This window comes from Tachyglossus aculeatus, chromosome 13 (genome assembly GCF_015852505.1).
Source record: "Tachyglossus aculeatus isolate mTacAcu1 chromosome 13, mTacAcu1.pri, whole genome shotgun sequence".
NCBI classification, from domain to species: Eukaryota; Metazoa; Chordata; class Mammalia; order Monotremata; family Tachyglossidae; genus Tachyglossus; species Tachyglossus aculeatus.
In genome coordinates, this window is record NC_052078.1 from 1,465,683 (window position 1) to 1,486,644 (window position 20,962).

General features: G+C 51.0%; 1 protein-coding gene across 2 annotated transcripts; it reads right to left on the reverse strand.

Annotated features, from left to right (window-relative positions):
- Nucleotides 1–5,862: 5,862 nt before the first annotated feature.
- GUK1 (guanylate kinase 1) lies at nucleotides 5,863–19,608 on the reverse strand. Of its 2 annotated transcripts, none has more exons than XM_038755800.1 (8): nucleotides 19,562–19,608; nucleotides 12,884–13,000; nucleotides 12,605–12,646; nucleotides 11,045–11,141; nucleotides 8,901–9,039; nucleotides 7,808–7,892; nucleotides 6,584–6,669; nucleotides 5,863–6,315 (listed from the first exon to the last, which is right to left on the reverse strand). In XM_038755800.1, the coding sequence occupies exons 1-8, from the start codon at nucleotides 19,593–19,595 to the stop codon at nucleotides 6,283–6,285; spliced, it is 633 nt and encodes a 210-aa protein (XP_038611728.1). In that variant the 5' UTR covers nucleotides 19,596–19,608; the 3' UTR covers nucleotides 5,863–6,282. The 2 variants fall into 2 exon arrangements, with proteins under 2 accessions (XP_038611728.1, XP_038611729.1); XM_038755801.1 differs by lacking the exon at nucleotides 19,562–19,608 and adding an exon at nucleotides 13,285–13,292.
- Between the last annotated feature and the right edge of the window lie 1,354 nt (nucleotides 19,609–20,962).

Here is a 20,962-nt window from a genome sequence, read left to right on the forward strand (position 1 = left end):
CGATCAGGTGGCCCCACGGGGGGCGCACAGTCTTCACCCCCCATCTTCAGAAGCCCCCCGTGGGGGCCAACACTGGCCCTGGAAATAGGCCCCGGCCCACAGCCCAAACAATACCAGGCCGCGGGTTAAAGAAAATGAGGCAGGGGGCTGTCCCCGCCTCTGTCATTCATTCAGTCATATTTATTGAGCGCTTACTGTGTGCAGAGCACTGTACTAAGCGCTTGGGAAGTCCAAGTCGGCAACAGACAGAGACGGTCCCTACCCGACAACGGGCTCACGGTCTAGAAGGGGGAGACGGACAACAAAACAAAACATGCGGATGGGTGTCAAGTCACCAGCATAAATGAAAATAAAGCTAGATGTCCTGCCCGAGGAGAAAGTCTCCTTGCCGCAAGACTCTAAGCTCCTTGGGGGCAGGGGATAATAATAATAATAATAATAATAATAATAATGATGGCATTTGTTAAGCGCTTACTATGTGCAAAGCACTGTTCTAAGCGCTGGGGGGGGATACAAGGTGATCAAGTTGTCCCACGTGGGGCTCACAGTCTTCATCCTCCTTTTACAGATGAGGTTCAGAGAAGTGAAGTGACTTCCCCAAGGTCACACAGCAGACCCGTGGCGGAGCCGGGATTCGAACCAATGACCTCCGACTCCAAAGCCCGGGCCCTCTCCACCGAGCCACGCTGCTTCTGTGATGTGATGTGTCTGTGAGATTGCTCTATTGTCATTAATTTATTCAATTATATTTATTAATAATAATAATGATGATGGCATTTATTAAGCGCTTACTATGTGCAAAGTACTGTTCTAAGCGCTGAAAATTAAGGCCAAGGTCCTCTGGAGATTTGAACTCGGATCGCTGGATTCAGAGTCCAGAATGCTAACCATTACACCAGGGGGCCACTTGAGCGCTTACTGTGTGCAGGGCAGTGTACTAAGCGCTTGGGAAAGACAAGTTGGCAACGTCTAGAGACGGTCCCTACCCAACAACGGGCTCAGGGTCTAGGAGGGGGAGACAGACAACAAAACAGGACATGGAGACGGGTGTCAAAATCAGAACGAATTGTCCCCTCCCAACCACTTAGCACAGAGCTCAGCACACAGGAAGCGCTCAATAAGTAGGCTGGACTGGCTCACCCATATATATGTTTGTACAGATTTATTACTCTATTTTACTTGTACATATTTACTATTAGTCTTTTAGACTGTGAGCCCACTGTTGGGTAGGGACTGTCTCTATATGTTGCCAATTTGTACTTCCCAAGCGCTTAGTACAGTGCTCTGCACATAGTAAGCGCTCAATAAGTACGATTGATGATGATACTATTCTATTTATTTAATTTTGTTAATATGTTTTGTTTTGTTGTCTGTCTCCCCCTTCTAGACTGTGAGCCCGCTGCTGGGTAGGGACCGTTGCTATGTGTTGCCAACTTGGACTTCCCAAGCGCTTAGTCCAGTGCTCTGCACACAGTAAGCGCTCAATAAATACGATTGAATGAATGAATGAATGAATGAATGAATGAATGAGCTGGGGCCATGGCTCCCCCTGGTGGCCAATCATGGGGCTGCAGCCCGGGCCAAACGGCTGCACAGCCCCCCCTTCATTCATTCATTCATTCAATCGTATTTCATTCATTCATTCAAACGTATTTCATCATCATCATCATCAATCGTATTTATTGAGCGCTTACTGTGTGCAGAGCACTGTACTAAGCGCTGGGGAAGGACAAGTTGGCAACATATAGAGACAGTCCCTACCCACCAGTGGGCTCACAGTCTAAAAGGCGGAGACAGAGAACAAAACCAAACATACTAACAAAATAAAATAAATAGAATAGATAGGTACAAGTAAAATAAATAAATAAATAAAGAGTAATAAACGTGTACAAACATATATACATATATACAGGTGCTGTGGGGACGGGAAGGAGGTTAGATGGGGGGATGGAGAGGGGGACGAGGGGATTTATTGAGTGCTTACTGTGTGCAGAGCACTGGACTAATCAATCAATCAATCAATCGTATTTATTGAACGCTTACTGTGTGCAGAGCACTGTACTAAGCGCTTGGGAAGCACACGTTGGCAACATATAGAGACAGTCCCTAAGCGCTTGGGAAGGACAAGTTGGCAATATATAGAGACGGTCCCTACCCACCAGCGGGCTCACAGTGTAGAAGGGGGAGACAGACAACAAAACAAACCATATTAACAAAATAAAATAAATAGAATAGTAAATATGTACAAGTAAAATAAATAGGGTAATAAATCTGTACAAACATATATACAGGGGCTGTGGGGAGGGGAAGGAGGTAAGGTGGGGGGATGAGGAGGGGGAAAGGAAACAATCAATTAATCAATCGTATTTATTGAGCGCTTACTGTGTGCGGAGCACTGTACTAAGCGCTTGGGAAGTACAAGTTGGCAACATATAGGAAAGGAAAAAGGGGGCTCAGTGTGGGAAGGCCTCCTGGAGGAGGTGAGCTCTCAGTAGGGCTTTGAAGGGAGGAAGAGAGCTAGCTTGGTAGAGTAGCTAGCTAGAGTATTTATTAGCCATTCAGTCATTCAATCGTATTTATTGAGCGCTTACTGTGTGCAGAGCTCTGTACTAAGCGCTTGGGAAGTATACACACACACACCCCCCTCCCTTACCCCACTAGCAGGGGGCGCCTACAGCCCTTTCCATTTATTCATTAAACCGTCTTTATCGAACGCTTAATGTGTGCAGACCGCTGTAATCATAATAATAATAATTTTGGTATTTGTTTAGCGCTGTGTGCCAAGCACTGTTCTAAGCACAGTGTGGCTCAATGGAGAGAGCCCGGGCTTGGGAGTCAAAGGTCCTGGGTTCAAATCCCCGCTCCGCCACTTGTCAGCTGGGTGACTTTGGGCAGGTCACTTCACTTCTCTGGGCCTCAGTTCCCTCATCTGGAAAATGGGGATTAAGACTGTGAAGCCCATGTGGGACAACCTGATCACCTTGTATCCTCCCCAGCGCTTAGAACAGTGCTTTGCACATAGTAAGCGCTTAATGAATGCCATTATTATTATTATTATTATTATATCCTTCCCATCACTTAGAACAGTGCTTTGCACATAGTAAGCGCTGAACAAATACCATCATTATTATTATTATTGTATCCTTCCCATCACTTAGAACAGTGCTTTGCACATAGTAAGCGCTTAATAAATGCCATTATTATTATTATTGTATCCTTCCCATCACTTAGAATAGTGCTTTGCACATAGTAAGCGCTTAATAAATGCCATTATTATTATTATTGTATCCTTCCCATCACTTAGAACAGTGCTTTGCACATAGTAAGCGCTTAATAAATGCCATTATTATTATTATTGTATCCTTCCCATCACTTAGAACAGTGCTTTGCACATAGTAAGCGCTGAACAAATACCATCATTATTATTATTGTATCCTTCCCATCACTTAGAACAGTGCTTTGCACATAGTAAGTGCTGAACAAATACCATCATTATTATTATTATTGTATCCTTCCCATCACTTAGAACAGTGCTTTGCACATAGTAAGCACTTAATGCCATTATTATTATTATTATTATTGTATCCTTCCCATCACTTAGAACAGTGCTTTGCACATAGTAAGCGCTGAACAAATACCATCATCATTATTATTATTGTATCCTTCCCATCACTTAGAACAGTGCTTTGCACATAGTAAGCGCTGAACAAATACCATTATTATTATTATTGTATCCTTCCCATCACTTAGAACAGTGCTTTGCACATAGTAAGCGCTGAACAAATACCATTATTATTATTATTATTACCCCCTTCCCATCCCCATAGCACTTGTATCTATTTGTACATATTTATTACTGTATTTTATTAATGATGTGTATAGAGTTATAATTCTACTTATCTATTCTGATGGTATTGGCACCCGTCTACTTATGTTGTTTCGTCGTCTGTCTCCCCCTTCTAGACTGTGAACCCATTGTTGGGTAGGGACCATCTCTATATGTTGCCGATCTGTACTTTCCAAGCGCTTAGTACAGTGCCCCACGCACAGTAAGCGCTCAATAAATGCAATTGAATGAATGAAAGGTTGTCCCACACGAGGCTCACAGTCTTCATCCCCATTTTCCAGGGAACTGAGGCCCAGAGAAGTGAAGTGACTTGCCCAAGGTCACCCAGCAGACAAGTGGCGGAGCCGGGATTAGAACCCACGACCTCTGATTCCCAAGCTCTTTCCACTGAGCCACGCTGCTTCACACTGTACTAAGCGCTTGGGAGAGGACAATATAACAATGAACAGAAGCATTCCCTGCCCACGAGGAGATTCCAGTCTAGAGAAGCAGCCTGGCTCAGTGGAAAGAGCCCCGGCCTGGGGGTCTGAAGGTCACGGGTTCTAATCCCCACTCCGCCACTTCTCTGCTGTGTGACCCTGGGCAGGTCGCTTCGTTTCTCTGTGCCTCAGTTCCCTCATCTGTAAAATGGGGATTAAGACCGTGTTTAGACTGTGAGCCCACTGTTGGGTAGGGACTGTCTCTATATGTTGCCAACTTGTACTTCCCAAGCGCTTAGTACAGTGCTCTGCGCACAGTAAGTGCTCAATAAATACGATTGATGATGATGATGATGATGACAACCTGATTACTTCCCCCTTTCGAAGCAGTGTGTCTCAGTGGAAAGAGCCCGGGCTTTGAGGTTGGAGGTCATGGGTTCAAATCCCGACTCCACCAATTGTCAGCTGTGTGACTTTGGACAAGTCACCTCACTTCTCTGGGCCTCAGTTCCCTCATCTGGAAAATGGGGATTGACTGTGAGCCCCCCGTGGGACAACCTGATCACCTTGTAACCTCCCCAGCGCTTAGAACAGTGCTTTGCACATAGTAAGTGCTTAATAAATGCTGTCATTATTATTTTTTTTTAACATTTATTAAGTGCTTACTATGTGCAGAGCACTGTTCTAAGCGCTGGGGAATTTACAAGGTGATCAGGTTGTCCCACGGGGGGCTCACAGTCTTCATCCCCATTTTTCAGATGAGGGAACTGAGGCCCAGAGGAGTGAAGTGACTTGCCCAAAGTCACACAGTTGACAAGTGGTGGAGCCAGGATTTGAACCCATGACCTCTGACTCCAAAGCCCGGGCTTTTTCCACCGAGCCACACTGCTTCTCCAATTATTATATATATATATATAAGAATTATGTATACAATAATAATTATATATAATAATCATATATACAAAAATTATAATAATAATACCGTGCTTTTTCCACTGAGCCACACTGCTTCTCCAATTATTATATATATAATAATTATATATACAATAATAATTATACATAATAATTATACATACAATAATTATATATAATAATTATATGTAACAATAATTATTATATATAATAATTATATATAATAATTATATATGATAATTATTATTATAATTATTATTATTAGAGGGGCCCTAGACTGTAGCCCTGGTCCCTGCTCCCGCTCCAAGACCCTTCGGCCGCCCACGCCCACCCCGGTCCCCCCATCCCTCTTAGGCTAGGGAGGGCGGGGCATCCAGCCGGAGCCGGGTGACCATCATCATCATCATCAATCGTATTTATTGAGCGCTTACTATGTGCAGAGCACTGTACTGAGCGCTTGGGAAGTACAAATTGGCAACACAGGACCACCAGAGAGGGGTGGCCCAAGGCTTCGGCTGGCCAGCGCGGTCACGAGCCGTTGTGCCCGGCTCAGTGCGAGGGTCAGCGGGGCCCGCTCCCCTGGCCAGGGTGGGCGTGTGGTGGGGGGCGGACAGAGTGGGCAGAGCGGGCGGCACTGGCCCGGGCCCTGCCACGTGCGATTCCAAAACAGATGAGAGGTGCCCGTTTCGCCGCAACCGGTGGGTTCTTTATTACAGTGACCGGCTCTGCTCCGGACACCACCCCGATGGCCATCGGGAACAGTCCGGCCCTTCCCCCGGGCGGCTGAGAGGGGCCGGACCGGGGGGACCTGGGAGCGAGGACCGTGACTGCGGTAGCTTGTCCTAACCCGTTCGTGCCCGGGCCCAGGCGGCCATCACGGGGCCTCGGGCCGCGCTGGCCCATCCGGGCCCCCCCCACGCCAGCCGGGCGAGCCCCACACCAGGAGCGGTCAAGTCTGTGGGCGCGGGTGGCCGGGGGGCCCCAAGCCGCGCTCCACCGAGCTCCCGAGGGGCCTTGGGCTACTCCAAGGAGGCAGTGGGCACGATTCGGGGGAATGTGACTCTTGGAGCGAGGGGCTGGGAAGCCGGACGCCGGGGTGGCCGCTCAGGAGGCGGCGCGCTGGGCCTTCTGGATCTCCTGTGGGGAGAGGTGGCACCGTCACCGCCCCGGCACGGGCCCCGGGAGGGGAACGGGGCGCTGCCCGACCCTTGTTCCCCTCTCCGCGGCCCACACGGGGGAACAGGGGGAGGAGAAGGCCCGGCGCCAGCCCCTGGGCCCTGGTTGGCATTTGGCCAGCCCCAGCGAAGGCCGGATGGGAAGGGGGAGCGTTGGGGGTGTGGGGAGGGATTGGGAGAGGCGCGGGAGGTGAGGACGGGGTGGGAGGGGGAAAGGGTCAGCCCCTCACCTCAGCCAGGACCCCTCTCAGGGAACAATAAGCTTCCTCCACGTCCTCGTTGACGATTACCAGGTCGAAGAGATGGGGCTCCTTGCCTGGAGACCCGCGGGTGGGCGGGAGGGGAAGAGGGAGAGTCATCCTCAATCATATTTATCATCATCATCATCATCAATCGTATTTATTGAGCGCTTACTATGTGCAGAGCACTGGACTAAGCGCTTGGGAAGTACAAATTGGCAACACAGAGAGACAGTCCCTACCCAACAGTGGGCTCACAGTCTAAAAGGGGGAGACAGAGAACAGAACCAAACATACCAACAAAATAAAATAAATAGGATAGATATGTACAAGTAAAATAAATAAATAAATAAATAGAGTAATAAATATGTACAACCATATATCCATCTATACAGGTGCCGTGGGGAAGGGAAGGAGGTAAGATGGGGGGATGGAGAGGGGGACGAGGGGGAGAGGAAGGAAGGGGCTCAGTCTGGGAAGGCCTCCTGGAGGAGGTGAGCTCTCAGCAGGGCTTTGAGCGCTTTATTGAGCGCTTACTGTGTGCAGAAAGTTACTGTGTACAGAGAGTCATGAGAAGCAGCGTGGCCTAGTGGCAAGCGCCCGGGCCTGGGAGTGGGAAGGTCATGGGTTCCAATTCCGCCTCCGCCCCTTGTCTGCTGTGGGACCTCGGGCAAGGCGCTTCACTTCTCTGGGCCTTAGTTCCCTCATCCGGAAAACGGGGGTGGCGACTGTGAGCCCCTCATGGGACAGGGACTGTGTCCGACTCCATTTGCTTGTCTCCACCCAGGTACACTGCATGGCGTACAGTAAAAGTGCTTAGATATCATCATCATCATTATTATTATTATAATCAGAAGCAGCGTAGCGTGGCTCAGTGGAAAGAGCTCGGGCTTTGGAGTCAGAGGTCATGGGTTCGAATCCCGGCTCCGCCACACGTCTGCTGTGTGACCTTGGGCAAGTCATTTAACTTCTCTGAGCCTCAGTTACCTCATCTGTAAAATGGGGGTGAAGACTGTGAGCCCCCCGTGGGACAACCTCATCACCCTGTAATCTTCCCCAGCGTTTAGAACAGTGCTTTGCACATAGTAAGCGCTTAATTAATGCCATTATTATTATTATTATTGGGCACGCTTGCCTGAGAAAACCTTCATTTGGGGGCGAGGTGGGGGGAAGAGGGGGAACCCAGGGGCGCGGTGCTCAAAGCCGGACACTCACTGCTCTCCATGTCGGCCCGAGCGGCGGCAAGCCTCCTCTGTAAGCTCTCCTCCGTTTCCGTCTTCCTGGCTCTCAGCCGCTTTTCCTACGGCAGCGGGAGCCGGGGAGGGAGGGGGTATCCATCAATCGATGGTATTTATTGAGCGCTTACTAGTGCGGAGCTCCGCCCTGGGCACCCGGGAGAGTCCAATACGAGAGGTGGCAGGACACATTCCTTCGCTCAATGTGGGCAGGGACTAAGTCTACCGACTCGGTCGTATCGGACTCTCCCAAGCGCTTAGTACAGTGCTCTGCACACAGTAAGCACTCAATCAACACGATTGATTGGCTGCCCGGGAGTCTGCAGTCTAGAGGGGCATGAGGCCCGCCAGCAAGGGGCAACAATGCTCTAGGGGCAGTTGGGAGTTTAACTGCCCCCCTCAAAACGTCGGACCCTTGTGCTTGGAGCGTGTGTCGGGGGCAGGTTGTCCCCAACACACCTGCCCGAGCCCGGGGACTCAAAGCCAGGTCCCATCCACGAGAAGCCGCGTGGCTCGGTGGAAAGAGCCCGGGCTTTGGGGTCAGAGGTCATGGGTTCAAATCCCGGCTCCGCCACCTGTCAGCTTTGGGACTTTGGACAAGTCACTTCACTTCTCTGGGCCTCAGTTCCCTCATCTGTAAAATGGGGATGAAGACCGTGAGCCCCCCGTGGGACAACCTGATCACCTGGTAACTTCCCCGGCGCTTAGAACAGTGCTTTGCACAGAGTAAGCGCTTAATAAATGTCATTATTACTAAGCAGCGTGGCTCAGTGGAAAGAGCCCGGGCTTTGGGGTCAGAGGTCACGGGTTCAAATCCCAGCTCCGCCAACTGTCAGCTGGGTGACTCTGGGCAAGTCACTTCACTTCTCTGGGCCTCAGTTCCCTCATCTGGAAAATGGGGATTAAGACTGTGAGCCCCCCGTGGGACAACCTGATCACCCTGTAACCTCCCCAGTGCTTAGAACGGTGCTTTGCACAGAGTAAGCGCTTAATCAATGTCATTATTATTATTACTATTATTATCCACCACCCCCGCTCGCCCAAAGACCCAGGACCTGGGGGAGGAGACCCACCAGGACGTCCAGGGAGGGGGCCTGGATGGAGATGTAGATGGGCTGCAGGTCGGTCTTCTTAATGCTGCGCACGCCCTGCAGGTCGACGTCCAGGACGCAGATGCGGTTGGCGGCCTGCACCGCCTGCACGGCTGCTTTGCTGGTGGCGGGGAGGGAAGGGGGGGAGATGGACGGGGGCCGGGCAGGTGGCACGCCGCGGGCGGGACCTCGGGGGTCCCGCCTGCCCCAAGAACCCCCCATCCGTCCGCGGGCTCGGCCCCTCTGGGTCAAACCTGAAGCCGGATCCCGACCCCGTGGTTGCCGGGAACACAAGTCCCGGCATCCCCCGGCCCTGTCCTCCCCCTGTCCCCCGATGCCATTCATCACATCCCACAGTGCTCAGCAACGGCCAGGCCCCAGGGAGAAAATGACCGAAGTGGGTCGCAGGACATCGGTAACCGGCCCTGGACGGAGGGCCAGGCAGCTGCGGAAAGCCCACTGCTCCAACAGTTCCAGGGTGATGGGGTAAACTGAGGCACTCCCCTGGCCCAGCGGGCCAAGGGAGGGAGAAGGGGGCTAAGCCGCCCCCACTCCAGGCCCCAGCGGGCCTCAACCCCATCGACGGGGTGGCCGAACTTCACCTGCAGGCCGGAGCCGGGTCTTTGGAGGCCGTGGGTGGGCAGGCGTGACCGGACACGCCAGGTGTGGGGCCCCGGTGGAAATAGACAGGTGGTGACCTGTCTGTGCCACCCCAGCTGGGGCCACCCTGGAAATAAGACAGCCCTCCCCCCCACCCCAGCCCCTCTGTTCTCCCTCAGCCCCCGGGGGACTCAATGAGCACCCACCCGTTAGCTCGGTTGCCATGGCTACATGGAAATACAGGAAGGTGCAAAAGCGGAGGGAGGGGTGACCCACAGCTCCAGGGGTGGGCGACATCAGTGCCAGCCTCAGCCTCCGCCTCCCCCGCCCCGCTCTGCGCTGGCTTCGCTATACACAAGTATCACTTTTCAGAAAAGAGGGAGAGTCGTGGATGGAGAGGAGACAGTGTCAGGGGGGTTGGAGGGTCCGTGCTGGGTCACTGGGGGACAGTCAGGGGGATTGGAGGGGCAGTGCTGGATCTCTGGGGGACAGTCGTCAGGGATGGAGAGGGAGGGGGATTGGAGGGTCAGTGCTGGATCTCTGGGGGACAGTCAGGGATGGAGAGGGGAGATGCAGGGGGATTGGAGGGTCAGTGCTGGATCTCTGGGACTGTCAGGGATGGAGAGGGAGGGGGATTGGAGGGTCAGTGCTGGATCTCTGGGACAGTCAGGGATGGAGAGGGGAGAGGGAGGGGGATTGGAGGGTCAGTGCTGGATCTCTGGGGGACAGTCAGGGATGGAGAGGGGAGATGGGGGGATTGGAGGGTCAGTGCTGGGTCTCTGGGGGACAGTCAGGGATGGAGAGGGGAGATGGGGGGATTGGAGGGTCAGTGCTGGATCTCTGGGGGACAGTCAGGGATGGAGAGGGGAGAGGGAGGGGGATTGGAGGGTCAGTGCTGGATCTCTGGGGACCAGTCAGGGATGGAGAAGGGAGAGGCAGGGGGATTGGCGGGTCAGTGCTGGATCTCTAGGGGACAGTCAGGGATGGAGAGGGGAGGGGCAGGGGGATTGGAGGGTCAGTGCTGGATCTCTGGGACAGTCAGGGATAGAAAGGGGAGGGGCAGGGGGATTGGAGGGTCAGTGCTGGATCTCTAGGGGACAGTCAGGGATGGAGAGGGGAGGGGCAGGGGGATTGGAGGGTCAGTGCTGGATCTCTAGGGGACAGTAAGGGATGGAGAGGGGAGGGGCAGGGGGATTGAAGGATCAGTGCTGGTCAGTGCTGGATCTCTGGGGGCCAGTCAGGGATAGAGAGGGGAGGGGCAGGGGGATTGGAAGGTCAGTGCTGGATCTCTGGGGGACAGTCAGGGATGGAGAGGGGAGAACCGGGGGTGTAGGATGGTCAGTGCTGGGTCACTGGGGTGAGTCAAAGTTAGACAGGGGAGAGTCGGAGGGGTTGGACGGTCCCTGCTGGGTCACGAGGACCAGGGCTGGGCCCCAAGGGTCCCCCCCCGGACGCTGCTCTGGGGCCAGCGGGCCCCGTCTCCCGAGGGTCGCTCCCAAGCCGTCGGCTCCCCGCTCGTGCTGTACCTCGTGCCGTACAGGTTCCCGGAGAACTCTGCGTGCTCGATGAACTTGTTCGCCTCGATGTCTCGCTGCATCTCTACGCGGCTCACGAAGTGGTAATCTGCCAAGGGCCCCGGGGCCGGGTCAGCGCCGCCGGACGCCTCGCTGCTGGCTCCCTGACTCCCTCCCGCGCCCCCGGCCCCCGTGGTCTGCCAGAGACGTCGGTCGCGCACGTCTCCCCACGCCGCCTCCGGCATCCCGAACCCACAACCCGGGCACCAAGCGGGAATCCATCCCTGACTGTCTCTCAGAGATCCAGCACTGACCATCCAATCCCCCTGCCCCACCCCTCTCTATCCCTCCCCTCTCCCAAGCTCCCTTCTTTCCTGGGCCTCGCCCTCAACTCTCCCGCCTCATATCATCCCCGGCCGAGAAGCAGGGTGGCTTGGTGGGTAGAGCCCAGTCCTGGGAGCCAGGAGGACCTGGGTTCTAATCCCGGCTCCGCCACCCGTCTGCTGTGGGACCCTGGGCAAGTCACTTCAATTCTCTGGGCCTCAGCTACCTCGTCTGTAAAATGGGGATGAAGAGTGGGAACCCTGACTTGCAAAGCCCTACCGAAGGCTTGCCTCCCCCAGGATGCCTTCCCAGATTAAGCCCCCCTTTTCCTCAGATCCCCCTCCCCTCAATCGCCCTGACTCACTTTTGCTCTACTCAATCAATCAATCAATCAATCGTATTTATTGAGCACTTACTGTGTGCAGAGCACTGTACTAAGCTCTTGGGAAGTACAATTTGGCAACATATAGAGACGGTCCCTCCCCACCCCACAGCACTTGTGTATATATGTACAGAACTATAATTCTATTTATTTATATTAATGCCAGTTTACTTAATAATAATAATAATAATAATAATAATAATAATAATAATAATAATGGTATTTGTTAAGCGCTTACTATGTGCAAAGCACTGTTCTAAGTGCTGGGGAGGTTATAAAGTCACCAGGTTGTCCCGTGTGGGGCTCACAGTTTTAATCCACACTTTACAGATGAGGTAACTGAGGCAGAGGGAAGTTAGGTGACTTGCCCAAAGTCACACAGCTGACAGTTGGAAGAGCCGGGATTTGAACCCACGACCTCTGACTCCAAAGCCCGGGCTCTTTCCACTGAGCCACGCTGCTTCTTCTGATGTGTACATATATCACTAATTCTACTTATTTACACTGATGCTATTGATGCCTGTTTGTTTCGATGTCCGTCTCCCCCCCTTGAAGACTGTGAACCCGCTGTGGCAGGGATTGTCTCTCTTTGTTGCCGAATTGTACTTTCCAAGCGCTTAGTACAGTGCTCTGCACACAGTAAGCGCTCAACAAATACAATTGACTGAATCCCATGTGGGACAGGGACTGTGTCCAACCTGAGCTCAATAAATACAATTGACTGAATCCCGTGTGGGACAGGGACTGTGTCCAACCTGATTAGCTTGTAACTACCTCAGCATTTAAAGCAGTGCTTAGCACATAGAAAGCGCTTAAAAAGTGCCATAATTATTATTACTATCATCCCCCACCCCTGGTCCACTGACCTTTGCCGTTCTCCTCCCCGGGCCTGGGGCTCCTCGTGGTGTCTGCAACGAGAGGGGTCCGTGGGTCTCCGAGGCCGGACCCCCGAGGGCTACGCACAGGCCTGTGGCTCCGGGAATTGGGGCGAGGATGAAGGTAGCCACCCCGGAGCGGGAGAGAGGGAAGCCGCCACTCCGGCCCATCGCCCCCGGAGACGGTGGCAGGCGGCGGGCACCGTCCCAAAGCCCGGGGCCGCCCACCCCACCCACCCTGCCCACCCCAGGGACCCCTCGTAGACTCACGGGAGACGCTGAAGCCGAAGATGTTGCCGTATTCTTGGAAGAGCTTCTGGAGCAGCGTGCTCTTCCCCGCGCCCGAGGGGCCGCTCAGGACCACGGGTCGAGGCCTGGCTGCCATGGCTGTAGGGGCCGGAGAGCGGGGGGCCGGAGGTGAGGGCAGAGAGGGCCCCCAACTCTGGGGACTCCCCATCCTGGGGATACTGGGGGGCCCAGTGGGCCTAAAAGAGCAGGCCCGTGGGGGCCGGCAGCCTGGCTTTTCGCCCCAAGATAATTCCGGAGGTCGTTCAACCACCGAGCAGTCGACCCCATCTGTGCCCACACTGACCCACCTCCCACCAGAGTGGGACTGACCCGTGATGCCCTCCCCTTCCCCCGACCCCCAAAAACACCTGCCCTCCTCTCACCTGGACCCTCGTCCCGTCCGGCTGAGGTCTGGGGGCACGGGTGCCCAGGCCGGGCCGGAGGACGGGAGGCTCTGGGAGGAGGTGGCGGCTTTTATAAAAGCGGTGCCCCGCTTTTCTAATCCCAATAATCTAATCCCACCCGCCGCCCCCTCCCACGTCAGCGGGAGCTGGGGCACAGAGGGACGGGGCGAGGAGGGACCGAGGGACAGATGGACGAGGGCAGAGAGAGAGAGAAGGAGGGAGGGAGGAGTCTCCTACAGATCAGGGAGGACCAACTGACAGTTGGCTCAGATAAGCCGGGCACCGGGAGGGGTTCGTGGGCCCTTCCCCGCCCCTCTGGGACCCCCCTCCCCATCTCAAATCGTCCGAGTACCCACCTCCGGGGCTTTGACTTTATTTTTATCCTCTAGACTCCAAGCTGGTTATAAAAATAATAATAATAACGATGGTATTTGTTACGCATAATAATAATAACGTTATTTGTTACGCGCTTACTATGTGCAAATCCCTGTTCTAAGCACTGGGGTAGATACAAGGTGATCAGGTTGTCCCACGGGGGGCTCACTGTCTTAATCCCCATTTGACAGATGAGGGAACTGAGGCCCAGAGAAGTGAAGTGACGTGCCCAAAGTCACCCAGCTGACAAGTGGTGGAGCCGGGACTTGAACCCATGACCTCTGACTCCAAAGCCTGGGCTCTTTCCACTGAGCGGGAACACGTCTAATAATGGTATTTGTTACGCGCTTACTATGTGCAAATCACTGTTCTAAGCGCAGGGGTAGATACAAGGTGATCAGGTTGTCCCACGGGGGGCTCACTGTCTTAATCCCCATTTTCCAGATGAGGGAACTGAGGCCCAGAGAAGTGAAGTGACTTGCCCAAAGTCACACAGCTGACAAGTGGCGGAGCCGGGATTTGAACCCATGACCTCTGACTCCAAAGCCCGGGCTCTTTCCACTGAGCCACGCTGTTATGGGCAGGGAACACGTCCACCAACTCTGTTATGTTGTCCTCTCCCATATGCTCAGTACAGTGCTCTGCACACGGTAAGCGCTCAATAAAGAGAAGCAGCATGGCTCAGTGGAAAGAGCCCGGGCTTTGGAGTCAGAGGTCATGGGTTCAAATCCCGGCTCCACCAATTGTCAGCTGGGTGACTTTGGGCAAGTCACTTCACATCTCTGGGCCTCAGTTACCTCATCTGTAAAATGGGGATGAAGACTGGGAGCCCCCTGTGGGACAACCTGATCACCTTGTAACCTCCCCAGCGCTTAGAACGGTGCTTTGCACATAGTAAGTGCTTAATAAATGCCATTAAAAATAAATAAATACGACCAATTGATCCTTATGCTCGTCTTTTATGTTCATTTTGTGTTTTTGATGTTATTTCGTCCTCCTGTGTCCATCCCCAGCCCTGTATTCCTAGATTGTGAGCCCCTCGGGGACCGGACACCGTGTCTAATTCTCACTGGGGATTCCTTCATTATCATCATCATCATCAATCGTATTTATTGAGCGCTTACTGTGTGCAGAGCACTGTACTAAGTGCTTGGGAAGTACAAGTTGGGAACATATAGAGACAGTCCCTACCCAACAGAGGGCTCACAGTCTAAAAGGGGGAGACAGAGAACAAAACCAAACGTACTAACAAAATAAAATAAATAGAATAGATAGGTACAAGTAAAATAAATAAATAGAGTAATAAATCTGTACAAACATATATCCATATATACAGGTGCTGTGGGGAAGGGAAGGAGGTAAGATGGGGGGGATGGAGAGGGGGATTCCTTCCCAGTCAGTTAATTGTATGTATTGAGCGTTACTTTATGCAGACCACTGCACTAAGCGCCTGGGAGAGTACAATGTAATAATATCACAGACGCGCTCCCTGCCCACCACAAGTTTACAGTCTAGTGGGGGAGACGGACATTAATATAAATCAGTAAATTACAGATATGGACTTCAGTGGTGTGGCGCTGGGACGGGGGAGGAATAAAGGGAGTGGGAAAAGAGGAAAGGGGGGCTTAGTCAGGGAAGGCCTCTCGGAGGAGGTGGGCCATCAGTAAGGCCTTGAAGGCGCCGGAGAATCGTTGTCGGTCGGATCATCATCATCAATCGTATTTATTGAGCGCTTACTATGTGCAGAGCACTGTACTAAGCGCTTGGGAAATACAAATTGGCAACACATAGAGACAGTCCCTACCCAACAGTGGGCTCACAGTCTAAAAGGGGGAGACAGAGAACAAAACCAAACATGCTAACAAAATAAAATAAATAGAATAGGTATGTACAAGTAAAATAAATAAATAAATAGAGTAATAAATATGTACAAACATATATACATATATACAGGTGCGCGTTAGAAGAGCAAAGTGCACGGGCTGAGTTGGCTGGTCCCGGAAGGCGCTCAATAAATACTTTCCTCCTCCTGCTCCTCTCAGCTGCACGTCACACCCCGAAAATGGGTTTCTCCCCACTGGCAGGACCGCCCGGGGCAAATGCCAAACTCCGGCCTCTGGAGGTGCTTTGCACAGAGTAAGTGCTTAATAAATGCCATTATTGTTATTATTATCATTATCCTGGTTCAACCACTTGTTCATTCATCCAGTCGTATTTACTGAGCGCTTCCTGTGTGCAGAGCACTGCACTAAGCGCTTGGGAAGTAATTTAGAGAAGCAGCGTGGCTCATTGGAAAGAGCACGGGCTTTGGAGTCAGAGGTCATGGGTTCGAATCCACATGGCACATAGTAAGCGCTTTATAAATGCCTCAGTTCCCTCATCTGTAAAATGGGGATTAAGACTGTGAGCCCGCCATGGGACAACCTGATCACCTTGTCACCTCCCCAGCGCTTAGAACAGTGCTTGGCACATAGTAAGCGCTTAACAAATGCCTCAGTTACCTCGTCTGTAAAATGGGGATGAAGACTGTGAGCCCGCCATGGGGCAACCTGATCACCTTGTCACCTCCCCAGCGCTTAGAACAGTGCTTGGCACATAGTAAGCGCTTAAAAAATGCCTCAGTTACCTCGTCTGTAAAATGGGGATTATGACTGTGAGCCCACCATGGGGCAACCTGATCACCTCTCATTCATTCATTCAATCGCATTTATTAATAATAATAATAATAATGATGGCATTTATTAAGCGCTTACTCTGTGCAAAGCACTGTTCTAAGCGCTGGGGAGGTTGCAAGGTGATCAGGTTGTCCCACGCGGGGCTCACAGTCTTCATCCCCATTTTACAGATGAGGTAAGTGAGGCCCAGAGAAGTGAAGTGACTTGCCCAAAGTCACACAGCTGACAATTACAAGGTGATCAAGTTGTCCCACGGGGGGGCCCACAGTCTTAATCCCCATTTTACAGATGAGGTAACTGAGGCTCAGAGAAGTTAAGTGACTTTGAGCGCTTACTGTGTGCAGAGCACTGTACTAAGCGCTTGGGAAGTCCAAGTTGGCAACATCTAGAGACGGTCCCTACCCGACAGTGGGCTCACAGTCTAGAATGGGGAGACAGAGAACAAAACAAGATATATTAACAAAATAAAATAAATAGAATAAATATGTGCAAGTAAAATAGATGAATAGAGTAATAAATATGTACAAACATATATACAGGTACGGTGGGGAGGGGAAAGAGGTAAGGTGGGGGGATGGGGAGGGGAGGCCCCAGCGCTTAGAACAGTGTACCTTAGAACATATATACCTGCATATATGGATATATATCTGTACATATTTATTACTCTATTTATTTATTTATTTTACTTGTACATATCCGTTCTATTTATTTTATTTTGTTAGTATGTTTGGTTTTGTTCTCTGTCTCCCCCTTTTAGACTGTGAGCCCACTGTTGGGTAGGGGCTGTCTCTATATGTTGCCATCTTGTACTTCCCAAGCGCTTAGTACAGTGCTCTGCACACAGTAAGCGCTTAACAAATGCCATTATTATTATTATTATCATCATCCAGGGCAGCATTTATCCAGGGTGAAGTATAGTAAGTAACCTATTAAAATCAATAGGAGGATAGGCTGCTGATTGGCATGCAAAGTGATAAAAATACATAATTACCAGATAGCAAACACAGCCCTTATATGTGCATTGGTTATGTTTTGTGGGCAGCTCTCGTGTGCCTTTTTGTCTTTTGAACAAATGGACACGTAAGGGGTCACAGACCTGTCATGGAGAAGCCCTGCGCACTGCATTTCGTATCAATCAATCATATTTATTGAGCGCTTACTGTGTGCAGAGCACTGTCCTAAGCGCTTGGGAAGTCCAAGTTGGCACCATATAGAGACGGTCCCTACCCAACAGTGGGCTCACAGTCTAAAAGGGGGAGACAGAGAACAAAACCAAACATACTAACAAAATAAAATAAACAGAATAGATATGTACAAGCAAAATAAATAAATAAATAGAGTAATAAATATGTACAGACATATATCCATATAGACAGGTGCTGTGGGGAAGGGAAGGAGGTAAGATGGGGGGGATGGAGGGGGGATGAGGGGGACAACGTACAAAGTACCAGGAAATGAGTCCATTCACACGTCGGGACTCTAAGGAAAACAAGGTTTTTTGCTTAATTTATACTGTCGTTGTCTTCATTCCTAACATATTTTGTCCATTATACTGTCAGAAAGCGGAAAATTGACACAACACCGATCAATGCACGTGGAAACTCATTCTTGCCCCCCTCCCGCACAATTCCCTTACTGTTTATGAAAATAACAAGACATTTTTTATCATCTCTAATCATTTTTGTTGTAGTCGCACAAAAGGAAAATGTGTTGATCACCAGACGAGCTTAATCTCCCTTTCTCTCTCTCTCTCTCTTTTTCTCTATTTCCACCACGTGAACAGTTTTATTCCCTGAGCAGAGAACTGAATCTGAGAAGTGGAGGCGAAGCAGCGGGGCTCAGTGGAAAGAGCCCGGGCTTTGGAGTTATAATAATAATAATAATAATAATTATTATTATTATTATTAAGTGAAATTTTTGAAGTCCTGGGATTTGTCTATGGAAAAGCTGGAAATTCTGGCTAAGGTTTTCAGGAAGGGAAACCCCCCTTCTAGACTGTGAGCCCACTGTTGGGTAGGGACTGTCTCTATATGTTGCCAACTTGGAATCCCCAAGCGCTTAGTACAGTGCTCTGCACACAGTAAGCGCTCGGTAAATACGATTGAATGAATGAATGAAAATGACCGTCTCTATATGTTGCCAACTTGGACTTCCCAAGCGCTTAGTACAGTGCTCTGCACACAGTAAGCGCTCAGTAAATACGATTGAATGGATGAAAATGACCGTCTCTATACGTTGCCAACTTGGACTTCCCAAGCGCTTAGTAGCCAAGGGGATTTAAGCCGGACTCCAAAGAGCCCGGGCTTTGGAGTCAGAGGTCATGGGTTCAAATCCTGGCTCCGCCAATTGCCAGCTGTCAAATGGGGATGAAGCCTGTGAGCCCCCGGTGGGACAACCTGATTAACTTGTACCCTCCCATCATCATCATCATCAATCGTATTTATTGAGTGCTTACGATGTGCAGAGCACTGGACTAAGCGCTTGGGAAGTACAAATTGGCAACATATAGAGACAGTCCCTACCCAACAGTGGGCTCACAGTCTAAAAGAGAAGCAGCGTGGTTCAGTGGAAAGAGCACGGGCTTTGGAGTCAGAGGTCATGGGTTTGAATGCCGGCTCCACCACATGTCTGCTGTGTGACCTTGGGCAAGTCACTTCACTTCTCTGAGCCTCAGTGACCTCATCTGTAAAATGGGGATGAAGACTGTGAGCCCCACGTGGGACAACCTGATCACCCTGTATCCTCCCCAGCGCTTAGAACAGTGCTTTGCACATAGTAAGCGCTTAACAAATGCCAATTACAATAATAATAATAAAATGGGGAGACAGAGAACAAAACCAAACATACTAACAAAATAAAATAAATAGAATAGATATGTAACATCTATCACATATATTACATATCTATTACATAGATAAGTCCCAGCACTTATAAATAATAAATAAGGGCTTAATAAATGTCATTATTATTATTATCATTATTATTAAACCTAAAGTCCTCTCCCAAGCGCTCAGCACAGTGCTGGGCGCCCACGAAGGCGTCAAAAAAGGGCAGGGATCGAATGAGGCCTAATGGCCTCAGACGGCCCGCGCACGCGCACTCGGCACCTCCCCTCACACCTCGGGACGCCACGTGTCCCCTGCCGGCCGCCGTCCCAGCGCGCGCGCGCGCGCGCGAGGGTCCCCCGGGGTCACCACGTGCCTCACCTGCCGCCCCTTTGGCGAGCGAACCCCAGCTCATGGGGGACACGCCGCGCGCATGCGCGCCCCCCCCCGCCCTGCCGTACGTCATCCCTCAGCGCCGCAGCGAGCCCATCCCCGCCCTTATGACGTCATTTTCCCGCGCGCGCCCCTGCCCTTCGAGCGCGCGCGAGAGAGGACGGCGCATGCGCGCGGCGGCCTACCTGCGCGAGGCAGGCCTCCTGTCAGGTAACCGTCCAGTTCATAGCCTTTAGGCGTCTACTATAGGGGCCAGGCACTGGACTGAGCGCCGGGGTGGAGGCAAGCCAGTTGGGTGGGTCACAATCCCCATCCTTAGCGCTTAGTCCAGTGCTCAGCACCCTGTAAGCGCTCAATAAACACGACTGAATGAATGGATTCCCCCTTTTATTCATTCATTCACTCAGGCACCTTTCATTCATTCATTCAGTCAGTCGCATTGAGCGCTTACTGTGTGCAGAGCGCTGTACTAAGCGCTTGGGAAGTTCAAGTTGGCAACATATATGTATGTATGTTTATACGTATTTATTACTCTGTTTTCTATTTTATTTTGTTCGTATGTTTGGTTTTGTTCTCTGTCTCCCCCTTTTCGACTGTGAGCCCACTGTTGGGTAGGGACTGCCTCTCTATGTTGCCAACTTGTACTTCCCAAGCGCTTAGTCCAGTGCTCTGCACATAGCGCTCAATAAATACGATTGATGATGATGATGATGTTTTACTTGTACATATATATTCTATTTATTTTATTTTGTCTGCTGTGTGACCTTGGGAAAGTCACCTCACTTCTCTGAGCCTCAGTTCCCTCATCTGTAAAATGGGGATTAAGACTGTGAGCCCCACGGGGGACAACCTGATCACTTCGTATCCCCCCCAAGCGCTTAGAACAGTGCTTTGCGCATAGTAAGCGCTTAACAAATGCCAACATTATTATTATTATTATTATGGGGATTAAGACTGTGAGCCCCACGGGGGACAACCTGATCACTTTGTATCCCCCCAAGCGCTTAGAACAGTGCTTTGCACATAGTAAGCGCTTAACAAATGCCAACATTATTATTATTAGTAGTATGTCTTGTTTTGTTGTCTGTCTCCCCCTTCTAGACTGTGAGCCCGCTATTGGGTAGGGACTGTCTCTAGATGTTGCCAACTTGGACTTCCCAAGCGCTTAGTACAGTGCTCTGCACACAGTAAGCGCTCAATAAATACGATTGAATGAATGAACATATAGAGACGGTCCCTACATTCATTCAGGTACCTTTCATTCAATCGTGTTTATTGAGCGCTTACTGTGTGCAGAGCACTGTACTAAGCGCTTGGGAAGTACAAGTTGGCAACATATATATGTATATATGTTTGTACGTATTTATTACTCTGTTTTACTTGTACATA